Genomic DNA, 17,432 nt, shown 5'->3' on the forward strand with positions numbered 1-17,432 from the left:
TTAATATATCTTCATAGTGCTTGGAGCTCAGATTTTGACTGCCTGCAACCACCTCTAGAGGGAGCTTACTACAGTCTGGGGCAGATTTACTATTTATATTGAGCCAGAGTTCTGGCGTACATGATGTGCACCACATTTTTTAACGGTTTAAGACATGCTCAACAAGGGGTTGTGGCTTAGCGAGAAAGGGGAATGGTCTAAAAGAAGTGTGGCTTAAATTTGCCGCAAAAAGACTGCCGCAAACTAAGCCAACCGAGAGGTGGTATAAGGAAGAGAAAAAAGTCTAACATGTCTACCAAGATGCTCCAAATTGATCATACAGGGTGCACCACTGTGATAAATTTGACACATCTTCTGACTGCCTGATCTAAGTTTACGCTGTCTAAAACTTAGACACTATTAGAAAATCTGCCCCATTCTGTTATCATTGAATTCAATATATAAGCAGTAAGCGCCATCTAGTGGTCAAAATTATATAATTTAACTTTGTCTATGCAGGACAATTTGGTGCAATGGTTCAGAAAATCAGATCTTTGACCACTATAAAGATATATTATGGGATCAATTCTCATAGAATTCACTATAAAATACACAGGCGAAAATCAAAAGTCCTACCAAAATGGCCCATCCTCTCAGCCAATGAAAGACTTATCATTACACTCCACGGGAACAAGGAAAGTCTCACAATGTTTTATATTTGAGCGCAATTCTCCATAGCTGCTGGTCGATATCATAGTGTTAATAAAAACTCACCAGTGTATCCGAGCTGATATTCCACTGATGGACCAGACAGTAACAATCAATGGGTCCATAAGCTAGGATTGAATGATCTGAAGTAATTTTCCCAAACCCCTTTAGCACTAGTTAAACAGTTCTTTATCTCCAGCACCAGAGAAACCATTCATTTTAATGACAAAAAAATCCTGCAGACAGAAATTTGAAAGAGAACATTCTGGCTGCCTGCAGCCATCACTAGGGGGAGCTTAGGAGCGGACTGCATACTGTTTATACATTGAACTCCATAATAATACAATATGTAGCTCCCCCTAGTGGCAATTGCAGGAAGCCAAAATTTTATTTTTTAGTTCTGGGTCTACGCAGGGGATTGGGAGGTCTGCAGCAGAAAAACTGAGCATTGACCGCTGTGGAGGTATTAGACGTTTGGACCTAATAAGATGATTAAAAGGTGGACATTCAGATTAAGTGAATAGTGAACTTGAGTCTTTTCCTTCTGGGCACCAGTGGTGGTTTCAACGCCTAGTAATGAGGGGGGTATTTGTATGTATGTGCATGAATGACACAAGACCGCTCTTCATATTGAATGGACAGGCATTTCGGAGTTGTTTTGCAGCTACATTTAGTAAAACATGCATGCTGGCTGCTTAACCGGATACCCATGAAACAGATCCCTGGAATGTATATATAACGTAATGTTAGCTGATGTCCTGCAATAAATCTTCTGCTCTCGGGCTTGTGTAATGACCAGGACTGTCACCGTGAAATCATCATACAGTAGCTAGAACTAAAACTCTACTGAAATCTCAAAAATGGTGCACATATTATGCGGTCGATTCCTCGCCTTCACCAACTAATTGTGTCCCCTACTTCAATATGTAAATTGGTAACTACCTAACCTGAGCCTTCTTTATTCTCAATAGCCAACCTTCCCATTGCCCCTTTTATATCTCCTTATCGTTACGCCAAAACTCCTGTCTCATTTCCATCCTGTCCACTCCAAACTCTTCTGGTGTCCTCTCCACTACTCTCACGTCAGACTCATCTCCAGTATCATCATGTACATTTCCATCCTATGCTCCACAAAGCTGTTGCCTCCTTTCGACGCTTGACCTCCCCATCTCCGCTATTTTCACTTCAACCCCCTTACCAAACACCCACCATCTTCACTCCCAGCTACTCTCATGGACACTCTAAGTACAAGCCCACCTGGGGTCTTCTCCACTACCTGCCCAGATGTCCATCATCTACCTTGCCAGCCAATGTCCCCTTACCGAAGGCTGTCCCCCCACCACTGATGACCAAAACATACACTGCACCCAGCCCACTATATGTCTGCCTATCTCCTTCATCCCAAAAACCCTAGCAGACATCACTCTTCTTTTCTCCAAGCTTTAAACACAAGCTCTCCCATGCTCCCTCTTCTCTACCACTTACCACAAAGTTCTCAATGTAAGCTTTGCTGGAGTCTTCTCCATTACATGCCTACACACCAGGTATTACCTACCTAATGTCTACCTTCGTCCCCTATATTTGACCTAGTGGAACCCATTTATGCAAGGTCTCCTTACCTTGTCCAGGAAGCAGAGCTTCTCCCTCGTCTTGGCATCAAGGATCTCCACCTCAAAATAAACAGTAGCACGTTTAGCAGGGGATTTTTTCTTTGGAGATTTAGATGTACGTTTAGAGCTCGATGGACTGTCATTCTGGGCCTTGGGCCGTCTGATTTCCGAAACCAGAGAGTTCATATCCATAGCAGATGTTCTTGAAGAAAATGAACTGACTTTTCTTTTACCACCCCTCTATGTCACGTTGACCACCAATACTCTCCGGCAAGCTCCTTCTGAATTACCAAGTGTCTCTTCTTCCCTTTCCTTAACTCCTGATGATCTTATTTTCAGGGATATATTACTATCTCAGCAATGTTTTTGCTTCCTCAGCAGTCTCAAACTCTCTTTACCGAAGACCTCGCTCTCCTCTAGGAAGCTGTCTCTATAACAGGTGTGGAAGTTTACGGCACCGCTTTTTCCAACTCTTGGATAATATTTCACTTTTTTATGCGTCCCATGTAGCTGCTTACATCAGGTCTCTCTCTTACATGGTCTAAGTAACTTCTCTTACTTTGCAGAGGGCTCATATAATCCACACACAGGTTCCCTCTTCCACGTTCCCCAAACCTCTCCCCCTGGCAGTCTCACACCCGGACTGTCCAGATGTAATATGAAGCAGATCTCTATATTTATCGCTCACTAGGCTTTTTCACATCTGTCACTGTTTCTATACTTCCAAGACTCCCACCCACCGAGACCCCACACATGAACACTATCAGCTCCTCGGTAGACAACATTTCTTCGTCTCTGCCCACTCTCTCTGTGTGTGCCAATCTTCTTTAATAATCATCGCTTCCTCACCCAACTTCTGCCATTCCGGTTTACGATCCCCCGGACATGCTGTACTCTTTTTCCCTCTCAGCCCTCCCTCTCGCTGTGGATGTCTCTCTACACCTCTGCGGTTGTCTCTTGGTATTCATTGATCTCAGCAAATATCTGGGCTCAGTCCCAGGAAGACTAAATATAGCAGTTCCCCATACTACCTCCCCTTACGTAGCGAAGAAAAGACCCCTATACAACATGAGTGAGAAAACACACACTGTATGAGAGGCAACCCCGAAAGAGAGGAGACCTACCACACCAGAGGTGAGAACTCATTTAACCCTTTCACACCTACAGAAAGGTAGTAATATTATATTGATGTGGATATTGTGTGTTACCTGGCAGGGTCTAACCTGACGAAATCAAATATCAGAGCAAATCCCCAGTAGATTAGCACCCTGCCGTGTCTAGCAGTCGTGCCTCAATGGAGAACATCATTCTCCAGCGACAGCTGAATATGGTCAGTCTGGCAGATTTTTTAAAATTAATAGTTTGCTACATGTGATTGAATGTAAAATTTGCAGAAATAAGAAATGTTAATTGAAATGGTTTTCTGATGATTGACTTTTATGGAAGTCTTGAGGTGGTCTCATAAGTTCTAGAGAGGTGACCCCACTTGGAAAGCAAACTACTACTGCAACTAGGACCCCATTGTTATTGACACCAGAAAGGTGTCCCATCTGATAGACGCCTACTAATATGACTTATGATTGGTCTATCATTGGGAAATCTCTTATAATAAAGGGTCTGATGCAAGGATGGTGGAAATGGGAAAATGATTGCTAGTTATGCCACCTACAGATTGGATGTCATGTTGTAAAATCTCTGTGCATATCACGTTCCTATTACTATAGGGGTTCGGAGAAAAGCAGACAACTTCCCAGCCAATAGCGGCGTTCTATCTAGAACAGTACAATTTATTTAGTACTGATCTTCATAATGCTTTGAGAAAGGTTTAATGTGTAGGTAACTTGGTAAGTTTTTTCTTAAAGAAGCAGATCTAGGAAATGTTCTGAAGACTGCTTTTATAGAAAACACATTGTTTTGTATGCCATGATATTTACCTACTGAAATCAATGGTTTAAAATGTGTATGTATATATATATATATATATATATATATATAGCAAAAAAACAAACGAGGCAGCACTCTTGACAAAAATGTCAGAGATGGATTGAAACGTTGCTACTGGGGCAATAAAGAAAAAAACACTTCTTTTTTTCACACTGCTTTGGAGTGCTGCCTCGTTTTTTTGCTATTTTTACTTCTTTGGACTCTTAGCCTGGGTCTGGGAGGACTGTTTGCTGTGCGGCTTTCTTTTTCTGTTATTTTTTATGGATTGCAATAACAGATACTGTATATGGACGAGGGTGGCGCTGGTTCTGACAGCAGCCCCTTCATTCTTGTGATCAGTGGGGGTCCCAATGGTTGGACCTTCACCAACACATATTGATGGCATGTCCTGGCGATGAGTTGCAGCTAGCAATTTTTTTGAATTCCTTTCCCTGCAAAGTGACATCTGGTACTTTAGGAGCTGGATAGACCACCCTAGGGAAAAAATTTGGTTTATTTACTGGTTGGTAATAAGAGATGTCATAAACATCAACACAAGAAACCAGTAGAAAGTTTCTAGGAGCACCGACTATTTTGCTTCTAGGATTTCCAAACTGGCTTTCCTGGCAACACATAAGCAAACAGCTCGCTACAGCCTATATTCTGCTGATGGACTCTCAAGGCAGGGAATTTGCCTTCCCTGCAGTTACCCTCAGATTGCTTCCACATATGCAGTAAATGATTGCAGATCAGATGTATAAATATTAAGTAACTGCTTTATGTGCAGTTCCCGATATCTAAGTATAGGTTCAGCAAAGGGTGAACCTTCACATATAAGGTCTGTAGCACCTCGAGCATTGAGCACAGATTGCCGATCGTCCGTCCTGCTTCTCTAGCACAGTAGCTGGAGATGGTTTAGGCAGCAGTAATCCCACTAAGGTGTTAACAGCGCTTTCACATAGTGGACGAGAGGTTAAACAGCAGGAGGCGAGGACTACACGTATAAACAGGGAGTATCAGCTGCCCCGTCCAGCTCTCGCCCGCTGTGACTGGGAGCTAATGGGTGTTCACAACAGAAGGGTTGCTCATTTGTATCCAGGGTGGTACCGGCACCATAGCCTCCTCTGTATAGGACAAGGCAGCTGGATGACGTCATAAGGGGCTGAAATTAACCTATAAGAAGATACATAAACAATATTACCGGGGATCTATGCCTTTATAACCGTGTGGTGCGGTAACTACTGGACCACCACTGCATCAAACCAAAACTGTGCCGAAACCGGCGTTTTAATACTTTTTTAATTTAAAGATATTTTTGGTGAACGTCCTATAGTCCGGTGACCTCAATGTCGCTGGTTCGGTTATTGTTTACTTCATATATAGTGCTTGGGCATTCTGGGACAGAATTGAGATGTGGGTGTATTTTAAGTTTCTTAAAGAGGTTGCTGGGTATATGTAGCATTACATGCAAGCTATTTAAATGATGGAAGGGATGGGTTCAGCAGAGCCGCTCTTCGTTAGCGGGGGAAACCCCTATGACGACCATATGCCATTGGGAAGACTGGTTCCGATTTATTTCTCAGCTCCCTACTGAAACTAAAGACACTTATATAGTGACAATATGCTAATTATATGGAACCTTATGGGACTTGTTTTGCACGATGAGTTGTATTTTTTTAATGGCATCATTTTGGGGTACATGTAATGTTTTGAGGGACTTTTTGGAGGGGGATGGGAAAAAAACCAAAACAATTTTGCCATTTTTGGGATTTGCTGTTACTGCGTTTACCGTGTGGTATAAATAACATGATAACTTTATTCACTGGGTCGATAAGTTTACAGCAATAACAAACTTATATTTATTATGTTACTACTTTTGCACAATAAAAATAATTTGTTTTGTGTAGCCGCATTCAAAGACCCGTGAAATGTAATTGTTTTTCGTCAAAGGAGCTTTATGAGGGCTTGTTTATCGTGGGATGGGTTGAAGTTCTCATTTGTACCATTTTGGGGTACAACTTTTTGATCACTTTTTATTGTTTTTTTTTTACTGGGAGGCGGGATGAACAAAAAACAGCAATTCTGGAATGGTTCTCCATTTATTTAGTTTACCACGCAGGATAAATAATGTGAAGATTTCATTATTATCACTGCCTGTATGAACAATTAAAAACTGAATTTATACATAACACCCCCCCCCCCCCCTTTTCTGGTAATTTTGCTTACGTCTGTTTAGTATTTCGGCTATTGAGCCTTTTTTTAGTCTTGAATTACCTCAATAAAATTCAGTTTTTAATCGTTCATACAGGCAGTGATAATAGTATAATTTTGAACGCAAGTGCTCTGACATTTTGTTGGTTAGTGGAATATTTGATCAGTTTTATGGTAAGGATTCCGATGCAGTTTCTTCATCAAAATCAACACCAAAAAAACTCAGTGTGAACTGACCCTAAAAGCGGCATCCATCACCATTGACTGTAAAAGGGTTGTCCGGGCACGGGGCGGTTTTTCATGTTAAATGACCTACCCACAGGATATGTCTTCAGTATATGATCGGTGTGGTTCCGACACCCGGACCCTGCACCGATCAGCTGCCTCTGGGCACCGGATGTTATGCAGTGGCCGAAGTGGAAGGCAGATGGCACAGTACACTGTAGAGCGGCCGTGCTGCAGTACCACAGCTCTTTACTTGAATAGTAGCACCGCTGCAGTACAGCCGCTAAACTGCGACCACAGCCATCTGCTTTCGGCACGGACATCCGATGCCCGGAGGCAGCTGGAACAGATGATCGGTGTGGGGTCCGGGTGTCAGACCCCCACCAATCATATACGGATTACCTATCCTGTGGATAGGTCATTGATATGAAAAACCGCCCCGTGCCCGGACAACCCCTTTAATAGTACCTGTTAAAGGGATACGTCGCAAACTGGGGTCATGAGAGTTCATGACATATACCTTACCATTATAGCCTATAAGTGACAGATGCGACTATTAAACATCTGTAACACAGATCAGTCACTTATAGAATATAATGGTATCAATTTAACAGATAAGTCATGAGAGCCTATGACATATGTTAAATGTATAGCTGTATTGTATACCATGCCGTGGCATACGTAAAAACGTCTATTATCCTCTTCCATCCTTAAAAATAAAAAAGTCAGACGGAGGCCATAAGGATACACTTTTGGCCCCTGTAGGGTAATGGAACCCAATAGACATGTTTAGCGTGCACGTTTGGAGCTCTCCCGACGTACACGCCGATTGGACATGAACAGATGAAGAAGGAGATGCATCAGTCGTTTCTTTACACCTTTCCTTACTCTTGGATTCACTTCTGGCCATGGCCAAAAACTGCACCAAAACTGCGTGTGGTTCCTGGCCTTTAACCCCTTCCCGACATTTGCCATACATGTACGTCATGGAAAGCATTGACTTCCCGCATCTTGCTGTACATGTACGCCGAATGTTTGGGACCGGCTCAGAAGCTGAGCCGGTGCCATCATCACCGGATCTCAGCTGTATCTTACAGCTGACATCCGGCTGTAACGGCGGGGACCGAAATTAGCTTCAATCCCCGCCATTAACCCTTAAGTGCAGCGCTCAAACGCGATCGCTGCACTTAAGGTGTTTGCAGCTCATCGGAACACCAGTAATGAAATTGCCGGGGTTCCGGTGGCTGCAATGGCAACCGGAGGCCTAATACTGGCCTCCCGGTCTGCCTAGCACCGAAGCCGGTCAAGATCCGCCTGGCGGCGGAGCCTGATCGGCTTCCGTAGCTGCCGGCAAGATGGCGCCGGGTCAGGAGCTGATCCGGCGTCATCAGCGGTGGAAGTCAGCTGTACTGTACAGCTGACATCCACCTGTAACGGCAGGAACCGGAGCTAGCTCCGATCCCTGCCATTAACCCCTTCGATGCAGCAATCGAAAGCGATTGCTGCATCGTAGCGGTTACTAGCAGATCGCCAGCCCTGACAGGCAATCGGGACTGGCGACTGCTGTTATGGCAACAGGAGACACAATGGTCTCCTGCTCTGCCATTATGGAAGCCGATTTAGGCCCCGCCGGGAGGCGAAGCCTAATCGGCTTGCTGTCAGTGAATGACTGACAGATCTAATACATTGCACTACATAGGTAGTGCAATGTATTAGAAAAAAAAAACTGACCGTTGGACCTTCAAGTCCCCTAGTGGGACTTGAGAAAAAGTGTAAAAAAAGTATAAAAAAGTGTAAAAAAGTGTAAAAAAAAGTGCAAAAAATAAAAGTTTGAAAACAGTAAAAGTTTCAAGTAATCAAATAAAACACAATCCCCCTTTTACTCTTATCAAGTCCTTTATTATTGAAAAATAATAATAAACCATATGTATTTGGTATCGCCACGACCGTAACGACCGGAGGTATCAAAATATTATATTATTTATTGCACGCGGCGAACAGCGTAAAAAAAAAACGTAAAAAACTTTACCAGAGTTTCTGTTTTTTGGTCACTTTGCCCTACAAATATTAGAATAAAAAGTGATCAAAAAGTCGCACGTATCCAAAAATGGTACCTATAAAAACTATAGCTCGTCCCGCAAAAAACAAGCCCTCATACAACTCCGGCGACAAAAAAATTTAAAAGTTATGGTTCTCACAACTTGGCGACAGAAAAAATACATTCTTTTTACAAAAGTAATTTTATTGTGCAAAAAGTTGTAAAACATGAAAAAGTTCTATAAATTAGGTATCGCCGGAATCGTACTGACCCGCAGAATAAAGTTAACATGTAATTTATAACGCATGGTGAACGCTGTGTAAAAAAAAACGAAAAAAGCTGTGCCAGAATTGCGTTTTTTTGTTTACCTGGCATCCCAAAAAATAGGATAAAGGTGATCAAAAAGTTGCATGTACCCCAAAATGGTACCAATAATAACTACAGCTCGTCCCGCAACAAACCAGCCCTCATACCGCTACGTCTATGAGAAATAAAATTAGTTATGGCTCCAATAAGTCAGGAAATAAAAAAATATGCAGTTGTGCCCGAGGAGAACATTTCTTCTGTTTGAAGAGGCGATTTATCAAGGACCTAAAATTAGGGAACCAGGAAAGGGAGGGCCCAATCATATCCGCTGGAAGCGACGGTGCCCGTATTATACCAGGACAACACTTCCTAGCAAAATTCCCCAAACTACAAAGGTGCGGAGTGTGGACCAAAAGGGGGATAAGAAATTACACCATTTATCAGTGCGACACTGGCCTGTGCGGAAATGATTGTGTCACAGCGTAACACACATCTATGGATTATTTTATTGTTTTTTTTTACCCCATTATTATACCACCTGACTATGCCCCTTATATACTCCGCCCGGCTTACATATGCCCCACATTATAAACGGAAACACCAGTAAGACTCCAAACAAAACTACTACCAAGCAAAATCCACGCTCCAAAAGCCAAATGGCATTTCCTCCCATCTGGCCGCCGCAAACCATTCCTGCTCAATGTGATCTCCAAAAGCCAAATAGCGCTCTTTCCCTTCTAAGCCAAGCCGTGTCTCCAAACAGCCGTTTTTTACCACATGTGGGGCATTGTTTTACTCGGGTTGAAATTGCTTTACAAATTTGGTGGTGCTTTTTCTCCTTCAGTCCTTGTGGAAATGAGAAAAAATTTGCTAAACCTACATTTTCTTTGAAAAAATTTAGATTGTCATTTTCAGGGCCTATTTCCAATAATTTATGCAAAAAACCTGTTGGGTCAAAACGCTCACTATACCCCTAGATAATTTCCTCAATGGGTGTAGTTTCCAAAATGGGGTCACTTGTGGGGGGGTTTCCACTGTTTTGTCACCTCAGGGGCTTTGTAAATGTGACATGGCCTCCACAAACCATTCCTGCTAAACTTGAGCTCCAAAAGCCAAATAGCGCTCTTTCCCTTCTCAGCCCTGTCGTGTCTCCAAACAACCGTTTATTACCACATGTGGGGTATTGTTTTACTCGGGAGAAATTGCTTTACAAATTTTATGGTGCTTTTTCTCCTTTAGTCCTTGTGGAAATGAGAAAAAATAAAAATAAAATCGCTAAACCTACATTTTCTTTGAAGAAATGTTGATTTTAATTTTCACGGCCTACTTCCAATAATTTCTGTAAAAAACCTGTGCGGTCAAAATGCTCACTGTACCCCTAGATAATTTCCTTGAGGTGTGTAGTTTCCCAGATGGGGTCACTTTTGGGGGATTTTGACTGTTTTGGCACCGCAAGAGCCTTTCAAACCTGACATGGTGCCTAAAATATATTCTAACAAAAATAAGGCCCCAAAATCCACTAGGTGTTCCTTTGCTTCTGAGGCCGGTGCTTCAGTCCAGTAGCACGCTACGGCCACATGTGGGATATTTCCTAAAACTGCAGACACTGGGCAACAAATATTGAGTTGCATTTCTCTGGTAAAACCTTCTGTGTTATAAAAAAAATTGTACTAAAAATTTATTTCTGCAAAAAAATATGAAATTTGTAAATTTCACCTCTACTTTGCTTTAATTCCTGTGACATGTGTAAAGGGTTAAGACATTTTCTAAATGCTGTTTTGAATACTTTGAGGGGTAAAGTTTTTAAAATGGGGTGACTTTTTGGGGGTTTCTAATATATAAGGCCCTCAAAGCCACTTCACAACTGAACTGGCCCCTGTAAAAATGGCCTTTTGAAATTTTCTTGAAAATGTGAGAAATTGCTGCTAAAGTTCTAAGCCTTGTAACGTCATAGAAAAATAAAAGGATGTTCAAAAAACTATGCCAATCTAAAGTAGACATGCGGGGGATGTTAATTAGCAACAATTTTGTGTGGTATAACTGCCTGTCTTACAAGCAGATACATTTAAATTGAGAAAAATGCTAATTTTTGCAATTTTTCGCTAAATTTTGGTGTTTTTCACAATTAAATACTGAACATATCGAGCAAATTTTGCCAGTAACTTAAAGTCCAATGTGTCAGGAGAAAACAATCTCAGAATCGCTTGGATAGGTGAAAGCATTCCGGAGTTATTACCACATAAAGTGACACGTCAGATTTGAAAAATGAGGCTCGGTCAGGAAGGTCAAAAGTGGCTAAAGAGGGAAGGGGTTAAGGGTATGTTCACACGATGAGAGGCATTTACGTGTGAAAAGACAGACTGTTAACAGCTGCCTCGTTTCACACGTAAATGCTCCTCCTCGCATTTTGCGAGCCGTCTGAGACGCTCGTAAATCTTGAGCTGTGCTTCATTGAGTTCAATGAAGAACAGCTCAAATTACGTGGCAAAGAAGTGCCCTGCACTTCTTTGCCGAGGCAGTCCATTTACGCGTCGTCGTTTGACAGCTGTCAAACGACGACGCGTAAATTACAGGTCGTCTGCACAATACGTCGGCAAACCCATTCAAATGAATGGGCAGATGTTTGCCGACGTATTGTAGCCCTATTTTCAGGCGTAAAACGAGGCATAATACGCCTCGTTTACGCCTGAAAATAGGTCGTGTGAACCCAGCCTTACAAGTGTTTTTAGTCCCACTATGGAACGTACGAACAATAATACACTGCAGTATTACGCCGGTCAGTGTTATGCGAAGGGCTTGTTCACACAGTTTTTTCGGGCGTATTTCAGAGTGTAAGTAAAAAGGTCTCAATTACTATCGGATATACGCTTTGAAAACACCTGCAAACAGCTTCCCATTGTTTTCAGTGGGTAAAAGCGGAGTAGGGCATACGAGGCGTAATTTAATAGTTTCAAAAAGACTACGTAAAAATAAGCCTCGTAAAAAAGGAGCGCATTACACTTCTTGAGGCAGATTTTCACCATTTCCTATGGACCTGGTTTGTGATAGGAGTTTTTTGGGGCATATTATGAGGTGTAAAATATGCCTGCGATATGCCCAAGTGAACATACCCTAACAGGCAGCCTTATACAAGCTTACATGAATAACTTTGTTAAGCCCCCCCCCCAGCAATGACATCCAATAGTCGTCCCTGAATTGCATCACCGGGAATATAATGAGCCCTCTTCCACTAAAAAAAAACAAAAATACTTAGGTGCCGCAATTGCGATTGATCACGGCATCTAAGGCCTTGTTCCCACGGCGTGTATTCTATGCGTTTGTGCCGCGTTTTACGCGCCGAAAAACGCATGCTTTAAGCTTCTCATTGACATCAATGGGAAAATGCATTTTATTGCATACGACACCATTTTTTTTACGCTCGCGTGTTTAAAAAACAAGTCGTGTAAAAAAAAAAAAGTGTCAGGTCAATTCTTGTTGCTGAATATGCGCCTACTTCCTATAGTCAATGGAAGTCCTAATAACGCCAGTACTGAAAAAAAGCGCTTTGCAAAAACGCTAGCTTTTTTGAGCGCGGTGTAAACAAGGCCTAAGGTGTTAGACAGTCGGGATCAGAGTTAGCTCCGATCCTGGCCATTGCAGCAGGGTGTAAGCTGTATGTTACAGTAGACACCACCCGCTGCTGATTGCACGTGCTCAGCTTCTGAGCCATCCCTGCGCCATACAACACGAGCTATTGTTCCCTGGTATCAGCCATTTCAGATGGGAAGGAAGCGGACTGTGGTGTGTTTCAATGATGCAGAAAAATCCCTGCCCCCATGATCACGACTTTCTCTCACATCTCCAGCGATGGGAACCTCCGGATACATTTATAGGACATTCGTAGCTGGTCTTATAAGGCCACGTGATGGATTAACAATACAATGCTTTACAAAACCCCATTCACACATAGCAGATTCTTCCATCCTTTGCCATGCAGCACTTCACCTCAGGTTTGCGGCAGATATTTTCTGCCACGTCTGTATTTGGCCTGTCGTGAGCTGTAGACCTCACACTTTAGGTTTGGTGGCCCTTGAACCATGTCACCCCATAATGTAAATCTTCCTCGATGTCCTACAGAGTATGGTAGTCTTATCTATGACTCAGCGACAGTGAAGGGTTAACAGAGCCGCCAGGTTATCACAGGACTTTACCCTTTCATACTATGGGACACCAGCGCTGCCAGGTGATCGCTCTGGTGACAATGGGGCCAGTATCAGGGTAGCCCAAAGGATGACCAGGGGCACAGCAGACAGTCGGAATTACCTGAAGGGGTCTATAGAAATTACCATCATTTATTTACAAATCCTAAAACGACAATACACAATTAAATTGGATTTAACTATCGGAATATGTTCCATCCTCCCCCCCCCCCCCATTTAAAGGGATATTCGTGTTAATTTTTATTTGTAGAATAGGAAATTATACGGTTTTCTAATATAGATATATTTCAGTTCCTGCTCACATACGAGTGTAGTTGACCATCTGAACAGTAGAATGGTAGAACACAGTCCTGTGTAATGTATCCATGGGCTAATGAATTGGTACTAAATATGGTGCCAGTCATGTGACCCATCACCCATAGGTCATGTGACCACAGGCATTTAGTTAGCAACAGGGTTACATGATACACATGAGCTGGGTCAACATACAGGATACACCCACGGGCTAAGAGAATAGGACTAATGGTGGAATAATGGTTATTACAACAACTACTATGCTGCGCACTTATTCCCTTGTATAACATGGCTGCCTGTCTCTAGGTGATGTTGTTAATAAAGTTAACAATGAGTAAAAAAAAAAAAAAAAAAACAGCAAAAAAACAAAACAGAGACGACAAAACAGACACAATGAGATGTTGCTGTATATAGAAATATGTAATAGTTTCTGCTCCTCAATAACTTATTATTCACAACGTGTGGGTCACATGACTGACGCCATGTTTAGTACAGTTAGTCCATGGATGCATTACACAGGACTAATCTGTGGGCGATACCATTTTTTTTTTTTTTTTTTAGAGAGGGGTCTACCGCAGTGTTATAAGAAAGGTGCGGAGATGATCACTTGAAATTACAGGCCCAAAGCCTGAGGCTGCACTACCGAGAGATTATAATGAGATGTTCCCGTCCGCTTTCTGTCAGATGCCACGTCGTCATGGAGACCTTGTATGGATTCAAATCATCTATATCTTATCATAGGATGGGAAGGGCGCAATTCATGCCAGGGATTGGTCTGGAAAGGTGTGACAACAAAATGAATGACTGTCCATCCAACTTCAGGGACTGACGGAGACCAGGTCCATTATTAAACCGCCATCTTGGGCACCAAGAGAGCTTGTCCTGTGTGTAGATATGGGCACATCAATACATCGTCATGCCTCTTATAATTGTGTACATATACTACCATTGGCATATCACTGTATATATAGGCTGTGGACTTTACGAGGGGGATTTGGGGCGGAGGTTCACTATATGCGCTCCCTGTATTTTTTTGTAAACCTGTTGCATATTATATGATCGTAATATTTATTATGGTTATGCTGCCACTTTGTTGATGGTCTTAGCGCTATCATTTTAAGTATGTATATTTGTTGTTTTTTGTGGGGGGGGGGTTATCCATATTTATGGAACAATAAAGTATATTTTTGGACAAATTTGCATCTAGAATGATTTCAATACACAAATTGTGTGTTGGAGACATATACAGGTTCACTAACATCAATAAATTTGAATGCACACATGGTCTCCATGACAACACCAGTAGTGCAGCCTCAGGCTTTGGGCCTGTAAATTCAACAGATTATCTCTTAACATAGAAGGAAGATATTACAAGACGGTTTCAGTAATGGGCCTCATAAATTGTTCTTCTGGTGGGTCTCCCATAAAGTATGATTATTGCCAAAATATTTTCTTTTTTAAGTTTATTCATTTTGGGAACTAAATACACTGTGATAGATAGAATTGTCAACCAACAGGCTATAGACACTGCAAGCAACGTGAACAGTTATGCGCAGGCTACAAGGCGCCATCTCTAGTGATGTGCCCAAGGGCAACGTACAGCTCATGAAGCCGGGTACCAAACTGATAGCAAATAATGGGAAATTGACCAGAAGCGCGATCACAATGCAGCACTGTCTGCCATGATTGATGGCTAATTTCTCAGGCAGAACTCTCATCATTGTGTGTGTGACACGAAATAGCTGTTAGTCTGTCTACTATGCCTCAATGTAACTTTCTCATCACTTCTATGGTTTTTATATAGTTTTGTCCCTCCCCGGCCACCGTCATTCTGTCCTCAGGCCTTCATTTTCAGCAGCTACAGCGGATTATACCAAGTCTAATAAAAGGGTCGTTCTACAGTCCCGAAGCAGCGGCCCTCAATTCTCCCCTCATATACACTCTAAGTACCCACAGAGCCCTCACCCCTCGACTTACCTCATAGTGCTTCATGGTTCCGCCGGGCTCTTAGGCCACGATCAGTTTGCTGTTACCTGCCGGAGCTCCAGCCGAAGGCGGAGCCAATTGTTCGACATGGTGACATACAACAGTTTACCCAATCAGATCGCGAAATAGGCGTCAATAGGAGGCTCAAGGCTTCAGTTCCTTCTATGGGCGGAAATAGAGTAAGGTGCAATGGGCGGGAGTCGAGGTGGCGGCTTGAATGATTGACATAACATCAACCAATTAAAAGCAAGATTGTTGTCATGCTTTTACCCAGCCAATGAGTGTGCCGGGAATGATGGACAGCTGTCAGGCTATTTGTGGCGCTGCACATAGGAGGTGGCTGGGTTATTCAACGCCTAATCTGTGTCTGTTAACAAATGTGCGTCCTCAATGGATTCTCCAAATAGTTTGAAGTCCTAGTTTACAAGTAATTTAGAGGGGATCTCCATTATTATGCTCTAGCGAGGCTGAGGAAAATATTCTGGGCCAAACTGTCTAACAAATAAACTGTTGCCCCTAGAAACGAATCAAAGCCCAGTTTGATTAAGTTAAAACCGAAGTCTGATTTGCTTCTTTGGGCAACAGGGCCATTTTTTCTAGTAGACCGTTTTGAAACATGAGTGTCAGTTCGCTGCCCTAGCCCTGTATCTAAATACCCTGACCAACTGGCACCTGCCCTGCGAGATATTCCATAACATCACCCTTGCCTGGGAGAACCAGGTTCTTTACCTGATGCTTGTGTCTAGAAGTTCTCTTTAACCCCTTCCCGCTTTGGCCACTTTTGACCTTCCTGACAGAGCCTCATTTTTGAAATCTGACATGTGTCACTTTATGTGGTAATAACATCGGAATGCTTTCACCTAGCCAAGCGATTCTGAGATTGCTTTCTCGTGACACTTTTGGACTTTATGTTACTGTTAAAATTCGTATTTAATTGTGAAAAACACCAAAATATAGTGAAAAATTAGCATTTTTCTAAATTTAAATGTATCAGACGTTTTTTCAGCTGTTTTCAATAGAGTCTATGAAAATACGGCTTCAAAAACGTCCCAAGAAGTGTCCTGCACTTCTTTTGACGAGCCGTCATTTTACGTGCCGTATTTTGACAGCGACGCGTAAAGTTAAGGCTCGTGGGAACAGAACATCGTAAAACCCATTGCAAGCAGTGGGCAGATGTTTGCAGGCGTAATGGAGCCGTCTTTCAGGCGTAAATCGTGGCGTAAAACGCGTGAATTACGTCTGAAAATAGGTCGTGTGAACATACCCTAAGACAGGCAGTTATACTACACAAAATTGTTGCTAACTAACATCCCCCATATGTCTACTTTAGATTAGCATCTTTTTTCGAACGTCCTTTTATTTTTCTAGGACGTCACAAGGCTCAGAACTTTAGCAGCAATTTCTCACATTTTCAAGAAAATTTCAAAAGGCTATTTTTACAGGGGCCAGTTCACTTGTGAAGTGGCTTTTAGGGCCTTATATATTAGAATCCCCCAATAAGTCACCCCATTTTAAAAACTGCACCCCCAAAGTATTACAATTAGCATTTAGAAAGTTTCTTAACCCTTTAGACGTTTCACAAGACGTTTCAAATGTAGAGGTGAAATTTACAAATTTCATTTTTTTGGGGGGAAAATTCATTTGTAATACATTTTTTCTGTAACACAGAAGGTTTTACCCAAGAAATGCAACTCAATATTTATTGCCCAGATTCTGCAGTTTTTAGAAATATCCCACATGTGGCTCTAGTGTGATAATGGACTGAAGCACCGGCCTCCGAAGCAAAGGAGCACCTAGTGGATTTTGGGGCCTCCTTCTTTTAGAATATATTTTAGGCACCATGTCAGGTTTGAAGAGGCTTTTGGTGCCAAAACAGTAAAGACCCCCCCCCCCCAAATTGACCCCATTTTGGAAACTACACCCCTCAAGGAATTTATCTAGGGGTATAGTTAG

General features: G+C 42.3%; 1 protein-coding gene across 3 annotated transcripts in view; it reads right to left on the bottom strand.

Annotated features, from left to right (window-relative positions):
* The window catches only part of TECR (trans-2,3-enoyl-CoA reductase), a 32,805-nt gene extending 17,160 nt beyond the window's left edge, over positions 1 to 15,645 (bottom strand). Inside the window, exons 1-2 of one of the 3 annotated variants that reach the window (XM_075858718.1) lie at positions 15,471 to 15,643; positions 2,307 to 2,357 (exon numbers count right to left, since the gene is read on the bottom strand). In XM_075858718.1, the coding sequence (XP_075714833.1) occupies positions 2,307 to 2,357; positions 15,471 to 15,485 (66 nt within the window). In that variant the 5' untranslated portion in view covers positions 15,486 to 15,643. Of the gene's footprint in view, positions 1 to 2,306; positions 3,025 to 15,470 lie in introns of those variants that run through there. The other 2 variants (XM_075858719.1, XM_075858717.1) reach the window with 2 other exon arrangements.
* Positions 15,646 to 17,432: the final 1,787 nt, after the last annotated feature.

The sequence above is a fragment of the Rhinoderma darwinii genome, chromosome 3 (genome assembly GCF_050947455.1).
Source record: "Rhinoderma darwinii isolate aRhiDar2 chromosome 3, aRhiDar2.hap1, whole genome shotgun sequence".
In the NCBI taxonomy this organism is placed as follows: Eukaryota; Metazoa; Chordata; class Amphibia; order Anura; family Rhinodermatidae; genus Rhinoderma; species Rhinoderma darwinii.